Source organism: Molossus molossus, unplaced genomic scaffold, assembly GCF_014108415.1.
Source record: "Molossus molossus isolate mMolMol1 unplaced genomic scaffold, mMolMol1.p scaffold_m16_p_3, whole genome shotgun sequence".
Classification (NCBI taxonomy): domain Eukaryota; kingdom Metazoa; phylum Chordata; class Mammalia; order Chiroptera; family Molossidae; genus Molossus; species Molossus molossus.
Window position 1 is genome coordinate 128,341,232 of NW_023425366.1, and position 20,873 is coordinate 128,362,104.

The following is a 20,873-nucleotide window of genomic DNA, read 5'->3' on the forward strand; positions in this document are numbered from 1 at the left end:
TCAGTTTTGGTCGAGGACACATGCCTTGGTTGCGACTCATTCCCAACTCTGGTTGGGTTGTGTCGGAGACAACCAGTCAATGTGTGTCTCTCACATTGATGTTTCTCTCTCTCCCTCTGTCTCTCCCTCCCTCCCACTCTATCTGATGATAAATAGAAAACTATCCTCAGGTGAGGATTTAAAAAAAAGAACATGTAATTTTAAAGTTGGGAGAGATTTGTAACACAAATTCCCACAGAAACAATCATAGGTCATGTGTCTTATTTTTGTCACTCACTCTATAAATACAAATGAATAAGCTATTATAGACTGGCCTAAAAGCCCATTCGCCACTTGTAACATTGTATTTTTAGGAAACAAGTGTTCTGAATTTTCAAAAAACAGCTGACAAATGAGCGTCTCTAATCTGAGAACTCCCGCCATGTGTTTATGTGTCCCCAAGCGGGTGGCCTGGGTGGAAGTCATGTCCAAGGCGGAGGGAACTGTTGTGGTAGCCAGACTCAGGCCTGCAGACCAGCTGGAAAGCCGCTAGGAGCCTGTGCTGGGAAGCCGGAGTCAGGTCCCTGACGGTCTCAGCGGTGCCCGCCTGAGAACAGTGAGCCAGCGACGAAATCCCGATACTTACGAACTTATTGATCATTCCTGTGAGCCTTTCATTTTGTCTCTGCCAGCCCTTTCTTTTCCTCACCATGGTCCTAATGATTTCTTTGGTTATTCATTTCTCTTTTAAATCAGGGGCTCCTTTTTGTTGTTCTGAGCCATCCTTGTGCCAAAGAGAGGGGGCCGTCGGGAAGCCCTGTGTTCCAGCTCATTGCGGTCAATCCCAAGACGGCCCTGAGCGTGGACGTGATGCTCTACTATCTTCCTCAAGGGCAGGCTGGGAGGCAAGTATGTGACTGCGGGTCAGTGAGTGTGACCTTTGGAAAGGCACTTGTACACATACAAAACCCAGGTGTTTTCGTGTCATTTAGAGGAGTGGAAACATGAAATACTATATATACCACAAGGTAAAAACTGTTAAGAAGTAGACTGTTTAGCCCTGGCCAGTGTTGCTCAGTGGTTGGAGTGTCATCCTGTACACAATATGGTAATCAGGCCCTGGACAGTTTGGCACAGCGGTTAGAGTGTCTGCCTGCAGTCCAGAGAGACCCGGGTTTGGTTCCCGCTAAGGGTGCGTGCCTCGGTTGCAGTTTGTCCCCGGCCCTGGTTGGTCGTGCGGGTGGCAGCCACTCGATGTGTCCCTTTCAAATTGATGTCTCTCTCTCTCTCTTCCTCTCTCTCCCTCCCACTCTATCTGAACAAAAAATGGGAAAATGTCCTTGGGTGAGGATATTAAAAAAAAAGGTAGGGCACATGCTGGAGGCAGCTGATCAATGTTTCTCTCACATTAGTGTTTCTCTCTCTCCTTCCCTCTCTCCCTCCCTCTATAAATATATATTTTTTTAAAAGAAGTAAAGCATTTAGTAGATCTGAGGCCTCAGGTTTCCTGTATCCTGATCCCACCAGCATATGGTGTTGGATAAGTCTTTTATTCAAGTGTTGTTTTATCCCATGGAACATTTTATGAAAACATTTTAAATACAGAGTAATTTTCTCTACAGAAGATTTATAATTTATATTCTTTCCATTAAGAAAAGTTTTTTTTCTTTTTAAGAGAGATGGAAACATCCATGTGCGAAACATCCATCAGCTGCCTCCTGCACGCCCCCTACTGGGGATCAAGCCCACAACCTGGGCAGGTGCCCCTACTGGGAATCTAGCCAGGACCTCTCAGTCCATGGGGAGATGCTCATTCCACTGAGCCACACCGGCCAGGTTACGAAAAGTTTTAAATGTACTTTAGAAAGACATCTTTGCTTTGAAATTTGATTGAGCCTCAACCATGTAGGCAACTAATATTGACCTATTAGTAAATATTTAACTATTTTTTAAAGATTTTTTAAAAATTGATTTTGAGAGAGAGAGAAATAGAAACATCGATGTGAGAGCAGAATATCAGTTGACTGGCTGCTGCCCTGGCCAGTTTGGTTCAGCAGTTAGAGCGTTGGCCCACAGTCCAGAGAGACTCGGGTTTGGTTCCCCTAAGGGCATATACTCGGTTGCGGTTTGTCCCCAACCCCAGTTGGGGTCGTGTGGGTGGCAGCCAGTTGATGTGTCTCTCTCACATCGATGTTTCTCTCTCTCTGTTCCTCCCTCTCTCTTGCTGTATCTGAAGATGAATGCAAAAAATGTCCTTGGGTGAGGATTAAAAACAAAAACCCCTTATTAAAAAAAATAAAGTAAAAAAATTTTAAAAACCAATTGGCTGGCTGCCTCCTGCACTCCCCCACTGGGGATCAAGCCCTCAACCGAGTTATGTGCCCTGACCAGGAATTGAACCAGCAACCTTTTGGTGCATGGGATGATACTAGCCACTAAGCCACACCAGCCAGGGCTAATATTTAACTATTGACTGATGAGAAGATCTGTTTATCAGTGGCACTCTGCACGGTGCTGGTGATATGGCAGTGCGGAATAACGGCTCATTTTTATTAAGCAGCTCTGTGTGTTAGGTACTGTGTGATCAGCTATTTCATCAAACCTCACAATAATCACCATGTCCCCATGTTACTGCTGAAAGTAAATAATTTGCCCAGAGTCACACAGTTCTCTCTGCTAGGATTCAAAGCCAGATAGGTGACTACAGAGCCTGGTCTTAAAAAGACAACCAGAATTCTGCCTTATGATTATACTTTTGTGGGAGAAATACCCACCAAATGTGGAAATAGGATGCTCTCCCATTGTGTAAAGTGCTTTGAAGATAAAAACAGGTCATGTGCTACAGTGTGTGTGTGCGTGTGCACTACCCTAGACGGGATTAGGTATGACCTTTCTGCAGAGGCAGCAGGCCTGAATAATGACAAAAGCCTAGCCATGCTAAGGTCTGGGGTTAGAGCCTGCCAAGGAGAGGGAGTAGCAAGAGCCTGCGGAGACCAAGTTTGGCCATGGTGAGCTAGGGTGCATGGGGTACAAGATGCATCAAGAGATGAGCAGAGACTGCACATGTGATTATGTCCCAAACTGCAGCACAGTAGCCAGCAGCTCCAGGATTTCAAAGAGAAGCATTCTATTTCTAAGTTCTTGATGCTTTGAGGAACATGGTTTTGGCCTTTTTTTTTTTGACATGTGGTTTGAATCATGTCTTCTCTGCTTGATGTTAGGTTCCTGGAAGGTGATGTGAAGGATAACTTCGCAGCAGCAGTATTGACTTCTGGAGCAATTGCCATTTGGGACTTACTTCTAGGTCATTGCACAGCTCTTCTGCCACCCATCTCTGACCAGAACTGGTCTTTTGTTAAATGGTCAGGTACAGATTCTCATTTGCTGGCTGGACAAAAAGATGGAAACATATTTGTATATTTAATAAGTTAGGGTAAGGTGAAAACATGGTGTTCTGGATATATTTGGCCTCCTCGCACTTTTTGGAGGTATAACGATAAAGTATCTGAATGACATTAAAGTAATTATTTGTATTCTTTCAGACAGGCTTTTTATTCTGATGGTGGAGGCCCTGCTGATCTTTAATGTTCATTTACACATGGGGAAAAGGACTTGAGGTTAATTTTTGTAACTCCTCTTATTTGTACATTTGCTTTTAAAAGTGTAAATTAAGTTTCAAATGTTAATAAATATTTCTTTGGCATACTCTCCCTCCCGGGAGCATGCCCACACCTTTGTTCCCCTGTATTTCTCAGGCGTGCTTTGTCTCCCTGAGCTCTGAGGGTCCCCACGAGCCTCGCAGCCAGGGGAGCAGTGGCAGCAGCAGCTCGTCCAGGCTAACTCGGGCCTGACGCAGAGCAGCCCCGGCTCTCCTGTTGCTCCTTCTGCCCAAAGCCCTTTCTTGTTTCACTGTCCCCAGTTTTAATAAACGTCCTCTCACAATAAAATAAATAAATATGTCGATACAGCCTGCTTAGCATATTATGTTCTTCCCATCCTATTAAAATCATTTTCAGAAACAAGGATTTTACAATTAGAATAGTCAATGATGTTTACATAGAGTAAATTGTAGTTAACTTACTATACTAACATGTAATATATTTTTATGTCATTTGGCTTTATTTCCACATAACTACTAAAAGTAATACAAGATCCATTGAAATATGTTAATTTAGAAATAATTCTTGCCAGGCTGGTGTGGCTCAGTGGTTGGGCATCAACGCATGCACCAAGAGGTCACTGGTTGATTCCTGGTCAGGACACATGCCCAGGTTGTGAGCCAAATCCCCAGTGGAGGGCATGAAGGAGATAGCAAATCAATGTTTTCTCTCATTGATGTTTCTATCTCTCTCTCCCTCTCCCTTCCTCTCTCTAAAATTAATTAAGGGAAAAAAAGGGGGAGGGGTTAAATAGTTCTTCAGCCCAGCCAGTGTGGCTTAATGGACAGAAAGATCCTGGTTCAGTTCCGGGTCAGGGCACATGCCTGGGTTGTGGGCTCAGTCCCCGTTAGGGGACGTGTAGGAGGCAGCCGAAGGAGTCTTACATTTTTGGTTTGGTGGACAATGGTGTGAGCAAATGAAACAGAGAACACACAGAATGAAAGGTAGGTCCCTGCGTGTTTATAGATCATCTGGGAATATTGGACATGGGGCTGTGAAGCTCACAGAAGAGGCCAGGGCTAGATGCACGTGGGAATTAAAACCTGTGCAGTGAAACAGTTCTGAAAACTTGTATTTTTTTTTTATTTTTTTTATTTTTTGTACAGATAGAATGGGAGGGAGAGAGAGGAAGGGGGAGAGAGAGGGAAACATCGACTTGAAGGGACACATCGAGTGGCTGCCACCCGCACGACCAACCAGGGCCGGGGACAAACTGCAACCGAAGTACGTGCCCTTAGCGGGAACCGAACCCGGGTCTCTCCGGACCGCAGGCCGACGCTCTAACCGCTGAGCCAAACTGGCCAGGGCTGAAAACTTGTATTTTTAAAGTCAAGAGTGGGTCAAGGACAGAGCCCTGAGGACCAATGTTTACATGATAAGCAGAGGAGATAGAGCCATGAAAAAGACAAAAGGAATGGCCAGCAAGTTTATATTTATTGAACTTGACAATTTAAGATGTAGTGGTGAGCTTTATGACAAGCTTCAGTAATTGTGCAAGTGGGGTGTCGAGAAGAATTTTGATTTGAATGGATAAAAAAGTGAATATGAAGTGAAGAATTAAAGTGTTTTCAAGAAGCTTGCTTATGAAGGGAAGGAGGAATGGTAGTGTTAAAATACATGAAGGTTAGTGGGTGAGGCCTGTGGCCTTGTTTTTAGGCCAGGAGAAACTCTGGCATGTTTATGGGCTCAGAGGAAAGAGAAGAAAGAAAGGATAAAGATGTTGGGGAGAAGATATGACTGGCGGAACATGGTCCTAGGAGAACAGAGGGGTAAGACAATAGTGCAAATGGGCTGGAAGGAGGGAGGGATAACTGCTGGGTTGGTGGGGTGACGTGTGCAGGAAGCTGACAATTTATGCTTATAAATCCTTTGATGAGGGTGCTGCTGAGAAGCACCAGTGTCCTCTGTTAAGTCTTCCCAGCTGCTGAGGATTTGATCTTAATCTTAATATTGAACCTTTTACCCGATAGGCCATGTAGGCTGACATTCTCTCTTTGTTTGCTGAAGGGAAAAGTAGCTCTCCCAAAATATGTCATTTAAATAAGAAGTGATTTATTATATTGACGAAAAGGATTCGATGGAACACAGAAATATAGATAGGTCATGGGAAGAGAGAGTCTTAGTGTAGGCTTAGTAGGCCAACAGGCTCTCCCTGAGTTCTCCCTCTTTTGTTAATGCTGTGCGTCACCATCATGGGGTTGTCTCATGGGCTTGCCTCAAAGTGTGGCCTGGCCCGGCTGGTGTGGCTCGGTAAATTGATCATCGTCCCATGGACTGAGAGGTCCTAGTTTGATTCCGGGCAGGACACATGGTCAGGTTGCAGGCTCAGGGGCGTGCAGGAGGCAGCCAATCGAAGTTTCTCTCTCATCAATGTTTCTCTCTTTCTCTCCCTTCCTCTCTGTGTAAAAGACAATAAAAATTTGTTGTTTTTTTTAAAAAAATGGAGTTTGGGTCCTGGCCAGTTTGGCTAAGCAGTTAGAGCGTTGGCCCATGGACCAAAGAGTCTCGCATTCGATTCCAGGTAAACGCATGTACCTCAGTAGCAGTTCGGTCCTGGCCCTGGTTGGGGGTTGTGCAGGAGGCAGCCAATTCATGTGTCTCTCACCTCGATGTTTCTCTCTCTCTCACTCTCTCTCTCTCCATCCCACTCTATTTATGAAGATAAATAGAAAAAATCCTCAGGGGAGGGTTTAAAAAAAAAAAAAGGACTTTGGCCATTTATTCACTGACCATTCCAAAGAGGTGATACAATTGCTCTTCCAATTGCTTAATAAACAGTGAAATGGTGGTGATTAAATCAGGGTGCAGGAGAAGCCTGGCATAGAACTCTGGCATCACCAGCAGCGGAACGATTCCTGAGGTTTTCCTCCTGATCAATTCAATCAAATATACCTCCTAAGAGAGGCCTTCAGGGACCACCCTACCTAAAATCACACACCTGTACTCCCTCACTATTCCTTTCCCCATTTATTGTTCTTGTGTTTATCACAACTGCTTTGAGTTGTTTATTTGGGAGGGGGTATATTTTTATTTCTTTATTGTCTGTCTTTCCACTGGAATGTAATCCCTATGGGGCTAAATAGTCTGTCTGGCTTGCTCACTGCTGTAGCTCAACAACTAGTACATGGCAGATACTCAAATTTTTAGTGAACACATAAATAATTTTACAACAGTGGGATCATACTATGCATTCTATTTTTTAAAAATATTTTTATTGATTTTTTAGAGATAGAGGAAGGGAGAGGAGAGGAAGAGAATGAGAAACATCTATGTGAGAGCACAAGATGGATGGGTTGCCTCCTGCACGCCCCCTACCAGGGATGAGCCCACAAACCCAGGCATGGGGCCTGACTGGGAATGGAACCAGCAACTTTTTGGTGTACAGGACAACACCCAACCAACTGAGCCACACCGGCCAGGGCTCTAATTTTTTTATTTTTATATTTTTTAATCCTCACCCAAGGCCCGGCCGGTGGAGCATCGACCCATGCACCAAGAGACTGCCAGTCAGGGCACGTGCCCAGGTGTGGGCCAAATCCCCAGTGGGGGGCATGCAGAAGGCAGCCACTCGATGTTCCGTCTCATCGATGTTTCCATCTCTCTCCCCCTCTCCCTTCCTTCCTTTCTTTCTAAAATCAATAAAGGAAAAAAAAATTTTTTTTAAATCCTCACCTGAGGACATGCTTAGAGAAAGTGAGAGAGAGAAACATCTATGGGATGCCTCCTGTACACACTCGACGGGGGATCGAACCGCAACCCGAGTTAGTCTTATATATTAAAATTGTCTTAAATATTTATATATTTAAATTTCACTTTCTTATTTTATACAGTTTTGATATATTCAATAATTTTAATTTCTGTGAAAGAATCGCGCATCAAAACTTAAATAAATGTGTTTCAGAACTTTCAGAGAGTAAGTGGAAGTGAGTTCATTTCCTGTGTCAATGATTAGTGGTAAGGTTCCCAAAGGCCGCTGGGCACCATGTTAGTTCTGGCCCCTGCAGCCATGCGCCTCCGGACTGGAGCGGCCAAGCTGCACGCCCCGAGGGCGCAGTGCCGCCAGGGGCCGCCAGGGGCCGCCACCGCTGGCTGGGGCTCGGCAGCGCCGCTCTGTGCGTCGCTCGCACCGATGGGAGAGGAAACTAGACCCGCGAGGCGTAGCGCAGTGCAACCTGGGTCGGCGTAGCCATGGCGGCTCGTGTCCTTTCCTCCTGTGTCCGCCGACTGCCCGCGGCCTTGGCGGCGCTGCCCCGGGTTCCCACGCTGGCCGCTGCCCGGCCGCTCAGCACCAGGCTGTGCCCCGCGGGGACTCAGACGAGGCCCGGGGCTCCGGCCTTGGTGCTCGCGCAGGTGACTCGCGGTGACTTTGCTACGGCTTGACAGGGGTCAGGGATCGGGCTCGCTGGGGGCGGGGGCCGGGCCGCGGGGCCGCGCCAGGCGTCGGGGGGTGACCGGGGACGTCTGGCTCGCTCCCCTCCCCCTGCCTCACGGAGCTCGGAGGCCGTGCTCCCTAGTGACACCCGTGGGTTCGAGCCGGGCTGCCACTTAACCAAAGCTGCGGACCAGTCTGACCTCGCTGAGCCTCGGCCTGAACGTCGGGTCGGGATCCTAGTCTACCCTGTGCGGCCGCGTGGGGCTTAGAGGAGATAGGGCCGGTAGAGCACTTGGGGCGGCGCTTGGTAAGCTCCCCAAGTATTGGTGGCCTTTAGCCCTAGTGATAGTGGTAAATACGGTGATAGCCTTCGAGGCGGAAAACGAATGACAGCGTGCAGAAGGAAACCACGCCGGCCCACAGCCTTCTCCGGGGCAGGTCCTTCCCGAATTTCTCGCGGTGGCACCTTTTGCCCTTTTCTGGGCCTCCTGGAAATAAGGATAGGAAACAAATAGCATCCAGCTTTTTTTAAAAATCTGATGAAACCTTTATGAGGCTGCATTTCTCCTTAGGGCAGTGATTTTCAACCCTTGCTGCACATTCAAGTCACCTGGGTAGCTCAAAAGACAAAGAACAATTCCTTGTCCCCTCCACCCCCAATTCTGACTTAGTCTCTGGGAATGAGGCCGTGGCATGGGATTTTGTTGAAGTCCTCCAGGGGGCTCTGAAATGCACTAAGACTAAGAACTACTCTCTTAAAGTAGGACAGATTCCCAAGGTCAAGCTGAGAAATTCCTTTTCAAACTCCAAGACTTCATTGTAATAGTGGCTTCATCCTTGACTAAGATGTTAGAATAAAAAGTAAGGATGCTGGGGACTAATAATTCAAAATCTATTAAGAGAGTTGGGGCTTGGGTGTCTTGTTTTTTAAAAGTTGCCAAGTGATTATTTTGTGCAGCCAGAGTTGAGATTTTACTGATACTGTAGCAGAGTCATTCATAAGACGTCCTATTGCCTGAATCAGAAATTAAAAGTGTCACCCTGAAGTTAAGGGATAAAAAGACAGTAAGTATGTGGAGCTGCCAAGTGTTTTGTTTTTTCTTTTCTACCTTAAATGTTACACTCTCCCTGAACTGTCTTTTCACTCTGGTTTCTGTTACTGGCTGTATGCTAGTCCCCCCAAACCTCCACCTCTGCCAGTCCCTGTTCATTTCAGCTGGACCATTGCTCATTCCACCCATTCCCTGCTGTTGGTTTTCCCTCTTTAAAAGTTCGTCCACTGACCTCAGAGCAACCAGTTACTCATTTATATCTCTTCCCCCCAAAAAAAGAACTAAAGCAGCTTTCCTGAGTATAAAAACATAAGACTTTAAAATAGAAGGCAAGAGAAACAATGGTAATGATCTAAAATGGAGCCTAAAAGTCTGATAACTGACCCCAGCAGGCCCTGAATCTAAACTGTCTCACAGCCAGAGCACAAAGAGAATTTCCAGCGAGTTCTTTGGGACATGGTACCCAGACGAAGACAAAGCACTGGTGCAGGGAAACGTGACTGTTCTTAGCGCCAGAACCAGATGATGTGAGAGTGCCAGTGATGGACACAGGACTGCAGTCTGTCCACGTCATTCATTCCCCAGTAAGACAAACCCTTGTCTTACTCAAGGCTCTGCAGCCCTGGCCCCTGCCTCGCCAGCCAGAGCCTGTGTTGGTGTGCCACCTTGCCTTTAAATCTCCAGCAGCATGAACTAGTTTCTTCCCACACAGACACATTACACTTTCATGCCTCCTTTCCTTTTATTGGACTGCCCGTGCCTCCTTGAATAACTGCCCCTGTCCTTCTCCTGGCTAACTCCAAGTCTCCTTCCCTCCTGTCCGTGAATGACAACTTTTGTTACTGAAGCAGCCTACTGATACCTTTGCTATGGCTCTTATCTCATTTTTATCACAACTAAAATGATCTGTTTGGATTGGTATTTTCCATTATACTAGCTTCTCTGAGGATAGAAGTCATGTCTTCTGTATCTTTGTTGTCCCAGCCCATAGCACAGTGCACAGCACACAAGGTAAAGCTTGCCAACTGCTGAGATAGTTATTTAAATAAAGGCAAGGCATTGCCAGGTGTGAGGACACAGGTGTATGTGGTGAATCAAGAAGAGGGACTAAATGAACCCCAGCCAGCATGGTTTTGAAGGCAGGGTGCAGTGGCACGTGCGGAGGCCAGGCAGAGCCCAGTACCCACTTAGGACTGCCCAAAAGGTGCCTGTGGAAGGGAGAGGCCCTAGTTGAGGTGGAAGACAGCAAGCATTGTGATGGGCACTGGGTGCCCACTGGGGAATGTGATGTTCTCTAAGTCAGGGAGTGAACATTAAACAAGGTTCGTTGAGTCCTGGCCAGTTTGGCAGTGGTTAGAGCATTGGCCTGCAGACCAGAGTAATGGGTTCGATTCCAGTCAAGGGCACGTACCTCTGTTGTGGTTCAGTCTCTGACCCTGATTGGGGTCGTGCATTAGGCAATCAATCGATGTGTCTCTCACACATTGATGTTTCTCTCTTTCCCTCCCAATCTCCCTCCCCTCCCTCTATCTGAAGATAAATGGAAAAAATATCCTCAGGTGAGATTTTTTTTAAGAAATGGTTTATTGAAGGGATGAGTGAGACCTCTCCTCCAGCTAGCATGCTGGGTGACCGAGTGAGTGAATGAGATAGGGAGACAGTGGGACAAGTAGAGATTGGCCTGGTCTGTGAGCAAGCATTTTGCAGACAGATGGATAAGGAGTTCATTTCCAAACTGGAGATTGAGACGTCTGCCACCCGGCTAGGACCGTGCAGGGGGCTTTGTAGAGGTGGCCGTGGGTGCCATGTCCTCGGTTCCTCCCGAGCTTCCCTCAGAGATGAGCCCCAGTGGAGAGAATGTGGATTCCAATGGAAACTAATCAGGCTTAATTTCTACTAACCCAAAGGGTAATCACTCTTTTCTTGCGAACAGTGCCTTCTCTGATGTCTGTGGGAGAGGCGCTTTCTGTTCAATAGAATTGTTAAGTGTACGTGTTGGGGAAGAACAATTGATATCGGAAACAATACATGTGTCTTTAAAAGATAAATAAAAGCAGAGATCCAGGAGGCAGTAAGGACCTCCAGGAGGCTTTCTCTGCCTCAGTTTCCTAATCCAAAATGGGGTGACAGGACTGTGTCTCATAGTACGTCAGAACTAGGGAGATGATGTACGGAAAGTGCTCAGTGCAGTACTCTAGCCTGACTTAATGATCAGAAATCAGTGGAGAGACCCAAGAGGTGGCATGGGAGGAAGCAGGATCAAGTGCTTTGGGGCTACACTTCCCCAAAGCCTCAAACTGCAGGGCACCATCATCACCTGGTGCTGCTGGGCAGCCCTGCGGAGCACTCCCTGTGTGCACCAGGCAGCATCGTGCACCCTTTCTGTCCTCTCACTGATGCCCCCCAACAGCCCTGTGAGCTTGCACTGTTTGCCCCATCTTCCAGGTAAGGAAACTGAGGCAGAGAGAAATTAGTAAGAAAGAGCCAGTTCCAGAGTACGGACGAGGCGATCTCATTCCAGGGTCTGAGCTCTCGCCCTCCTACCTTTGCTGAGCCCACTTTAGCTCCTACCTTTGCTGAGCCCACTTTAGCCGACCATGTTACACTGGCCCGTGGCCTCCAGGTGGAGACCCCTTTCATTTCATTTCAGTGCGTGGTGCCCACCTGGCCTCCACAGGTACTTGACCTGCTGCCAGGGCAATGCTGACCCCTAGTGGGCCATTTGGGTTGCTGTGTACAAACACCCTCACCAGCCTCTTCTCCCTCCTTGGGCCCTTTTCTCTGTCCCTCGCTTCAGCAGTAACTCCACCTCCCACCACTTGTTGATAAGCACAGACAAGGCCTCCATCCTTCCTCAAGGTCTTGTCTGTCCTCACCGCTGTTAGCCCATTCCTTCACCCCGTTTCTCTTTAGTCCTTTCTGCTGCTTCCTTTTACCTGTGGCATGGAAACCTCATCTAGTCATTGCTGATAAGGCCTGGTGACATTCTCGCATCAGAGGTCTCCTTAACCCATGCTGTCATTGGAAAGGACACTAAATTTAGACCAAAAGAGAGCAAGTGCTCCAAAACTCCAAAAGTACTCAGAAGTACTTTTAAGAGTATCTGTAAAACACGTCATCTCAGCTTGCTGATTAAACCTTATTTCATCGTCTAGGTTCATTTGGGGTTTTTTTGCAAGATACATGCTTCTTATACAGAGGTGTGTATGGGTTTGGTTCATTTGTCAGTTTGGGGTGTTTTTTTCCCCGTCTACCTACCTGCCTGCTTCTGGCAGTTTTTTTATTTTTATTTTTTTTTCTTTATTGATTTTTAGAGAGAGAGGAAGGGAGAGGAAGAAAGAGATAGAAACATCGATGAGAGAGAACATTGACTAACCACCTCCTGCACGCCCCCACTGAGGATCAAGCCCACACCTGGGCATGTACTCTGACCAGTAATCAAACTGGCGACCTCTTGGTACATGGGTTGACACTCAACCACTGAGCCACACCGGCCAGGCTAGCAGTGGTTTTTTTGGCTTTTTTTCGTACATGCCCCTAGCAGGAACTGAACCCGGGACTCTCTGGTCCACAGGCCGATGCTCCAACCACTGAGCCAAACCAGCCAGGGCTGGCAGGGTTTTTTATAACTATTTCTCATGGACTTATGTGAGTCTCAGGCATCTAAGCCCCAACAAGCAAAACCTATTTTCTATGGGAAATGCCCTAAGAACTCCAAACCGCAGTATTAAAATCCATTTTAGAAGGTGAACAAACCAGTTCAGATTAGGGACTTGGTCATAGCAACAAAACTAGCCAACAGCTGCTTTGTTTTCTCTTGTTCTGCATTGTACCTTCCATGGCTTTAAACCAGCTGATCTGTGAGTTGGAGCTCTTGTCACATTTGGTGAGAGTCCAGTCAAGACCCTAGTACCCAGTTGAATATAAAGAGGTGAATATCAGAAATTTTAGATGATCCTCCATCATGTCCAAGATCAGAAAGGCTCACAGTTTGGCTGGTGCCAACAAGGCGCAGGCCCTGAAGGGAAATAGACTGGACTATGATGACTGTCGGGCCCCTTCTTCCTCTCCGTGAGGTTGATAGCTAGCGGGCCAGAAAAGACCCCTGTGGTGCATGGTCCTCGGTGTGAGCTGCCTCAGTTCACCATGACAGCTCTTTCCTGTGGGTGACTTTGACTTGGGTATGTCCATTGGAGGTGGCAGGGACTTGCTGTGGCAGTGGCTGCTGCAGATGCCATGAGAAGACAGGCTCTTCTGCAGACTTTAGACGGTTCCAGTCTCACTAAAGTGGGATGAATGTCCAAAGCCAGTCTTGGCTCTGAGGGGGAGGGAGGCCCATGTTCCTGCTGAAGGGCTGGGCTTCTGAGGCTACCCAGCAGTGACACGGTGGGCCCAGGGGCCAGTCAGAAGCAGACGAGGTGGCTTCTCTAGAGCCCTAAAAGCTTTGTGAAAGATACTAATAGAGGCTAGTGCATTTACTTCCAGCATTTTAGGTTCAACATTTCCTTCCTACCCTTGCCCTAGGTACCAGGTAGAGTTACACAGCTGTGCCGCCAGTATAGTGACGCGCCCCCTCTGACGTTGGAGGGGATCAAGGACCGTGTTCTTTATGTCTTGAAACTCTATGACAAGATTGACCCAGAGAAGGTAATTGATATGGTTTAAATGTTGTTTTCTTTAAACGAGTATTTAATCACATGGTACAAAATTCAGACAGTCCAAAAGGATGTTCAGTAAGACTTCTCCCTGTTCCCAGCCCATTCTTCTCTGGGAGGCAGCAATGAAAGCAGCTTCTCATGTATCTTTCCAGAGATACTCAGCGCACATGCCGGGAAGTGTATGTACACAGATACAGGCATATCGTAGGTGCTGCGTGGTCTGTATCTCCCATCCTTTTTAAAAAACTCAGTGGTAGTGTGTTACGCACCTTAACCTTTGGAATTTTTCTCAGTGACACACAAAAAATCCCTCCTTAATTAACTGAATCTGTTGCGTGAGTAGGATTGTGGGGTCTGGGGGTTTTGTTTGATTTTTGAGATATAATTGACACATAACATCATTAGTTTCAGGTATCTGTATATATTATGAATCAGTCACCATAAGTCTAGTTAACATCCATCACCACACATACTTACAAAAAAGTTTTTTCTTGTGATGAGGACCTTTAAGATCTATTCTTAGCAACTTTCAAATATGCAAGACAGGATTAATCACTACGGCCACCATGCTGTACATGACACCCAGGAGTGTGTGTGTAGACGTGGAATTCTTCCTGGTGATCTTGAGGTCTAAATTAAAGGCAGGTGATGATAAACACCATCTGCTATTGTTGAGGGAAAGAATGTCACTTCTAAAATGTAGTGTCTTCGTTGTTAATAAGGCAACCAGAAAAAACAAACTCTCAGATGTCACTGAGTGCAGTGATCAAAGGTCTTAATAAAATACGTAACCAAAGTTAACTAAGTGGACATGTAAAGCACACCGAGCAAATGTCGTTATGTCGGCACATGTTACATGTATGATGTTAGTGAGGGTTCCTCCTATTTAAAAAGAAATCTTCCACATAATAATTAAGTAATACTGTACCACTTAGGTATCTTGCAAAAACAAAAGCTCTCACAGACTGAATTTTGTACTTGGTATCCTTTTCTTGCAGCTCTCGGTAAATTCCCATTTTATGAAAGACCTGGGCTTAGACAGTTTGGACCAAGTGGAGATTATCATGGCCATGGAGGACGAATTTGGTAACACACAGGCTGTTCTTGGGTCTCCATATTGGGATTCTTTTTTTTCTTGTATTTTTTTAGAGAAGGGAAGGGAGAGAAACGTCAGTTTGTTGTTCCACTTATTTATTTATTCATCCATTGTTTGATTCTTGTATGTGCCCTGATCATGGATCCAGCTGGCAACCTTGGCATATTGGCATGACACTCTTAACCCACTGAGCTACTTGGCCAGGGCCCAGATTGTGATTCTTGATTTGTGTGGGTTAAGTAAAAGGAGTGTTGGGAGTCTGACTTGGGATTTGAATCGAATGTGTAAGTAGAAACAGGCCCCTTCACACAGCCATGCACACGCATGCCCTGGCCTCCTGCAGTGCCTCCCTTGCTCACTTCAAGTTTTTCTGATTTGGGACAGTTGTGCTAATGAAACCATTCCAGGCCCCACAGTTAATTTTGGGGTGAACTGCCTGAATGCAAGCCAAGGGACTTCTGTGCTATCCTGCAGAGAATTTAGTTAAGACTCCTCACAGATTATGCTAACTATAGGCGTGGTATCTGTTGAGGTAAGGTGGGTATGGGATTTCTTTTGGGGTAATGAAATATTCTACAATTTAATGGTGATGGTTGCACATCCTTGTGATGATACCAAAAACCATTGGATTTTACACTTTAAATGGGTGAATTTTCTCTTATGTGAATTATATCTTTAAAAAAGAACCAACTACCATACCCAACATGGTATACACGTTTTCTAAAACGTAACTGGCTCACAACTTGAACGGATTCAGGGTTGCTGGCAACTTGATGTATTTGGGCATGTTATGGACGGTTAGTGCTTTCAAGTGTGAAGGATTTGCTTTTCCTACACTCATGCATTGCTGTAAATTTTACTTTTAGGCTTTGAAATTCCTGATATAGATGCGGAGAAATTGATGTGTCCACAGGAAATTGTAGATTACATAGCAGATAAGAAGGATGTGTATGAATAAAGAATCAGGTAAATAATTTTACATAGAATGATGTTCTCATAGAATTCATCTCTCTGGGGTTCTTCAATAAAGCAAGACTCAGGGAGAAGTAGAAAATGGAAATGTCTGACAGATTCTCAGATGATAAAATGCAGGCCCCTCTGGCTATCTGCTAGCCCAAGCAGCTCAGCCTTAGTGATCGTCCTTATCCTCCAGGAGGGTTGAGAGTTCATTCCCAGATTCCCTTTGTGTTAGCCCTCCTAAAAGCAGTCTTGTGGAAAAGACTGTGCCTCCCTCAGTCCACCTAGGCCAGCCCAGCCTGCTGTCCAGGAAGTTGGGGTGGCCTGGCTGTTAGGCAGAGACCTCACGATCGAGGAGACGGACTCTGGGGTCAGACACGTTGATTCTGTCACATTCTGTAAGTCTGGCGGTCTTGGGCAGCCTGTCCTGCACAGATAAGACCTACCTGGGATTTTTGTGAAGGTAAAATTCAGTGGTGTATGTAAACCTCTCAATACAACGCTTGATGGTAAAGAAGCCTGTCAGTAAATTTTAGCTATTGTTATTTGGGCTCCAGGAAAATCAAGTGCTGAGGCTAAATAAAGCATTGTATTGGTGCCTATAACTTACTGTGGATATAGTGCCTCAAACACCTTCGTGGAAAGTCAGTGACTACACCGAAAGAAACGCTGCACTTACTGTGTCTTTTCCAGACCCCTTTTCTTCAGCGAGAGGACTCGGAAGATACAGGCACGCGTCTGGCAGCGAGAACGCATTTGGCATCATTGCTGACATTGACAGAGTGATTCTGTTTAGACTTGTATTTAAATTGTCTAAGTGTTTGTGCCCTTTGAAAATAAATCTATAAAACCAACATTTTTGTCCGTCTTCAGTTTTTCAGTCATGTCTGTGAAGTGCATTTTTATAATGACTTTGCTTAATATTTGTACAAAGATCTGTCTGATCTGTCACTGGCATTCACATGGATCAGAACTGGGACTTTTCGAGCAGTGTGCTCAGTGAAGCAGGCTTGTGTGGGGTGCCTCTGACTGGAATCACATCCATTCTAACACTTGGGGCAAACTGTTCTGGCTGTTGTAAGCCCACAGCAGCTGCACATTTGGCCCAAAATACGCATCTGTGGTGGTTAAGATATGGGGCCCAGCAGTGCTGCACTAGTGATCGCTCTGCACAGAAGTGGCCCATTCGCATGTTCGGTAGCTGTCCTAGGTCCCAGAGGGGCCAGAGCACAGAAGAAAAGTCACTGAGTCGCATACAGATACTATGGCAATGCTACTTAGGGCCTGGGCCTCCAGAAGCAGCCAAGGCCCTTGTGCTCTGAGGACTTACTAGAATGTTGTGTGCCACTTAGCTAGGCAGCACACTGCCATAGGCAGCCCTCCAAGTGTGGCCCTGCTGAGGGGTTCAGGTGGACGTCGTCCTGTACACCAAAAGGTGGCAGGTTTGAATCCTAATCAGGGCACATACCCAGGTTGCAGGTTAAGTCCCTGGTCAGGGTATGTATAGAAGGCAACCAAGATGTCTCTCTCACACATGAATCTTTCTCCCTCTCAGTAAAATTTCTTCTAGTAAGTGTAAATGAGAACGGAACAGATGGGATGGTGTGAACGTTGTTCTGCTGGCCCTTGACCTCCTGTACGTCTGCCGTCGGCAGTCCCCTTGGTGAGAGTGGCTGAGGCCTGTCACAACCTATTTCTGGCCCAACCTCCAGTTCCCCACCCTTCACTGTGCCCTCCCGGAGAGCAAGTGTACGCACCCCCTCAGAATCGCCTCGTGCCCACAAGGCGCGGCACCCCGCCGGCGGGCTGAGCTCCGCACAGGAAAGCCGTGTGCAGGTAAGCCTGCACTCCGGGGAGCTCCCGCCTGGTGGGGACAGGCAGCATCCATGTGATGTCCCGCAGAGCAGCGCGAGCACTGGACTGCCCTGATGTGATGGACACAAATGTTGCCAGAATTGATGGACCCGAACCTGATCATGAGGAAACGCCCAAAAGGTAGGGCTTTAAAAAAAACGGATGTCATGGGGAAGAAAGATTAACTATTAGAAAAGGAGACCAGAGGCATCAACTTCAGGAGAGTGTGAGGCTGGATGGGAGGGGAACACAGGACACTGGACAAATGGGCTATGTGCCAGGGACACAACGTCACATTCGTCAGGAATAACGACAGTGCTGTGACAGTAAGACTGACCTATTCTCATGAGGTACATACTGGGTACTTAGGGGTGTAGCATCAGGACTGCAGCTGACTTTCACATGGTTCAGAAGGAAGAGAAACAGCAAAACGTTAACCAGCAGCTTGGTGACCGCTATGTCTGTATATGCTATGCGTGTTCACTGTGCTACTCTTTCAAGTTGTTTGAAATCTGTCAATAAGGGAGGAAATTCATGATACACGTAACAAAATGAACACAAACACCATACAAGTGGTTATCCAACAATTTGAGACTGATTAAATAGGAGGTTTTATGCAATCACGTGAAAGACTGCATTCAGTGCAGACAGATTATAACCAACATGACCCCGTTTCTATAAAACACACATTAATGAATATGACAGTGGGAATAGGGCTTATTTCTGTTCAGCAGTATAAATACCCTGTACTGTGTGACAGATGACACAGAAGGAGTATCTGAACGTATGTGGGGACAGGCAGGCAGTGCGGGGCTGGCGGGGAAAGGTGTTTGAGGCAGTGAAGCCCAGGCAGAACGTCAAGGCTCAGCCGGCAGCCACGCGGAGGCAGCGGTGGCGCGTGCAGAAGGCTGGCGCGCCGACGGTGAACTCGTGGTACGCCCGCCCGTGGTTAACCAAGGAGCCTTACAAGCCAGTGGAGGAAAGTGCGGCAGCGGGAGCAGCAGGGTATCCTGCAGGGGACACAGCCAGATGGTATCTGAGCTCCTTTACTGGTGGCTGTGCAAAAGGTGGCCTAAAGGGAAGAGCCCCGTGGTTCTTGGAAAAGCCCATGTGAAAAATGCAGAAGGAATGGCTGGTAAGACACTCTAGGAATAAAAATAGCAAAACCTGGTCAGATGAAGGAAAGGCAAGGAGTCTAGGATATCTCCAAAGTTTATGGCTTAGGCTGCTGGTAATGAGTTGTCTGAAATGGACTAGAAGAGAGCATCAGACTGAAAAGTGGACAGAATTTCAGGCTGGGACAGAGATTTGTTTGAGACACCCAGCAGGAAAGGCCTGGGCCGGAGCCAGGGCCTAGTGAGTGCAAGGTGCGTGCGCTCCCCTCTGAGAAGGCATCTAAGTGGAAAGACACCTGTGCTCCTGGCGGGACCCAATGCCCTACGCCTAAAGTGAGCTCTCCTGCCCAAAGCAATGAGCCACAGCTGAAGTTGAGAAGCTAGAACTGAATGAGCTTTGCCTATCACTTAAAATTTCTTTATCAAGTATGTGTATTATTGTCTTCATTTTTTTTAATGGTGGCCAATTAGCCCTGGCTGGTTTGGCTCAGTAGTTCAAGTGTCAGCTCACAGGCCAAAGGGTCTCAGGTTCAATTCCTGGTCAAGGGCACGTACCTGGGTTGCAGGTTTGATCCCTGGCCCCCGGGGGGGGGGGGGGGTCATGCAGGAGGCAACTAATCAATGTGTCTCTCTCACATCGATGATTCTCTCTCTCCCCCTTCCATTCTACTTAGAAAGCAATAGAAAAATATCCTTGGGTGAGAACTAACTAAATAAATAAATAAAAGGTAGCCAATTAATTAACAAATGTTCAAAATTTAAAGCAACTCACAAACAGAAGACATACAGCTAAACCAGGGAAAGAAAAAAAACATAGCGCGTTCTTTCCTGAGTTCTCAACAAGGCAAGTATTGAAGAGCAGAGGTTGGCATGAGGCCAATCTGAGTTCTGAATCGTAGCCTACATGACAGGCATGACCTTGGCTACATCACTTAACTTCCCTGAGCCTAAGTTTCCTCTAATGGATAAAGTGGGGGTGACAGGAGGGATGTGGAGTGCTGACAAGATCATGCACACATCTGACACAGAGCCTGGGACACAGTAGGACTTGGTGAAGGAGCTCAAGTTACAGGACTTGAAAGCGTGTTTGGAGCAAGTCCCTCGTGGACAGAGCATCGGGAGGTGCCCGTGCCTTACCCAAGTAGCATGGACCTGACCGCGACTAAGTGCTAGAGGACAAGCCCTCTGGGCGGTCTGCCAGAGCTGCTGCGAAGCCCCAGACTCATGAAGTATGAAGTCAAACACGACTAACAATGTTTGTTTTTGTGGAGGGCAGGGGTCACAAACCACTAAGAGCCCCTATCTGGTACGTTTACGAGAAATCTTGAAAAGTTCTCTCGCTTGGGGCTGCCGGTCCAGTGGAAGCCAGGTCGTCAGAGGACAAAGCAGAGCCAGCAGCCAGAGCCTGAAGCCCCGACGGGCTCCTGCACTGGGCGTGCTCCGACACTGCATTTCCAGCGAGCTGAGCCTCACTGCTCTGCCAAGTCCTGTGAATTAGGTCTGTCACCAAGAACCAGGTGTCCTGAGTCACAGACCCCTGGAGTCTGTAAGTCAGACTGAGATGAGGGAGGGAGCCAGTGATCAGTGGACGAGAGGACTCTGCCCTCTGGGGGTGTCGGTTCCCTGACTGGAGCTCCTCTAGAACCCACACCCCCAGTGTTTGCCACAGCGGCGGCCCCGGTCTGCATTCCCACCAGCAGTGCACTAGACATGAACTTTCTGTAGTGAGGTGATGGTGGTGTGCTGAGGTCTCAGTGTCCTTAGAAGACACGTGCAAGAACACACACAGGTGGGCATCACGACAGCTGCAGGTCTGTCAAATCTTCCAGCAAAATAAAGGGGGTGTGTGTGTCTGAAGAAGAGAAAATTATTGCTTAATGTTTTAACAACTGGTGAACCAAGGTGAAAAATATTAAGGTGGTGAACATAGCATATTTCAACTCTGTCAATTTGAAAATTTCCAAACCAAAAAAGGAAAACAGCAAAGGACTGAAAGTAGATAAGGGTCCCCGGCCGGCGTGGCTCTGCGGTTCCATCATCGGCCCGCGGACCCAAGGGTTGAGGGTTTGCTTTCCAGTCAAGGGCACATACCTGGGTTGCAAGTTTGATCCCCGGCCCTGGTCAGGGTTGT

The 20,873-nt window shown here is 47.1% G+C and overlaps 2 protein-coding genes across 2 annotated transcripts in view; both read left to right on the plus strand.

Annotated features, from left to right (window-relative positions):
- Window positions 1–3,456, plus strand: part of PALB2 (partner and localizer of BRCA2) — a 31,419-nt gene extending 27,963 nt beyond the window's left edge. The window contains exons 12-13 of the mRNA XM_036279224.1: window positions 736–884; window positions 3,201–3,456. Of these exons, the coding sequence (XP_036135117.1) occupies window positions 736–884; window positions 3,201–3,411 (360 nt within the window). The 3' untranslated portion in view covers window positions 3,412–3,456. The remainder of the gene's footprint in view (window positions 1–735; window positions 885–3,200) is intronic.
- A 4,350-nt stretch (window positions 3,457–7,806) lies between these two features.
- On the plus strand, window positions 7,807–16,627 carry NDUFAB1 (NADH:ubiquinone oxidoreductase subunit AB1). The gene is made up of 5 exons (XM_036279226.1): window positions 7,807–7,988; window positions 13,587–13,709; window positions 14,719–14,806; window positions 15,683–15,782; window positions 16,467–16,627. The coding sequence occupies exons 1-4, from the start codon at window positions 7,827–7,829 to the stop codon at window positions 15,772–15,774; spliced, it is 465 nt and encodes a 154-aa protein (XP_036135119.1). The 5' UTR covers window positions 7,807–7,826; the 3' UTR covers window positions 15,775–15,782; window positions 16,467–16,627.
- Window positions 16,628–20,873: the final 4,246 nt, after the last annotated feature.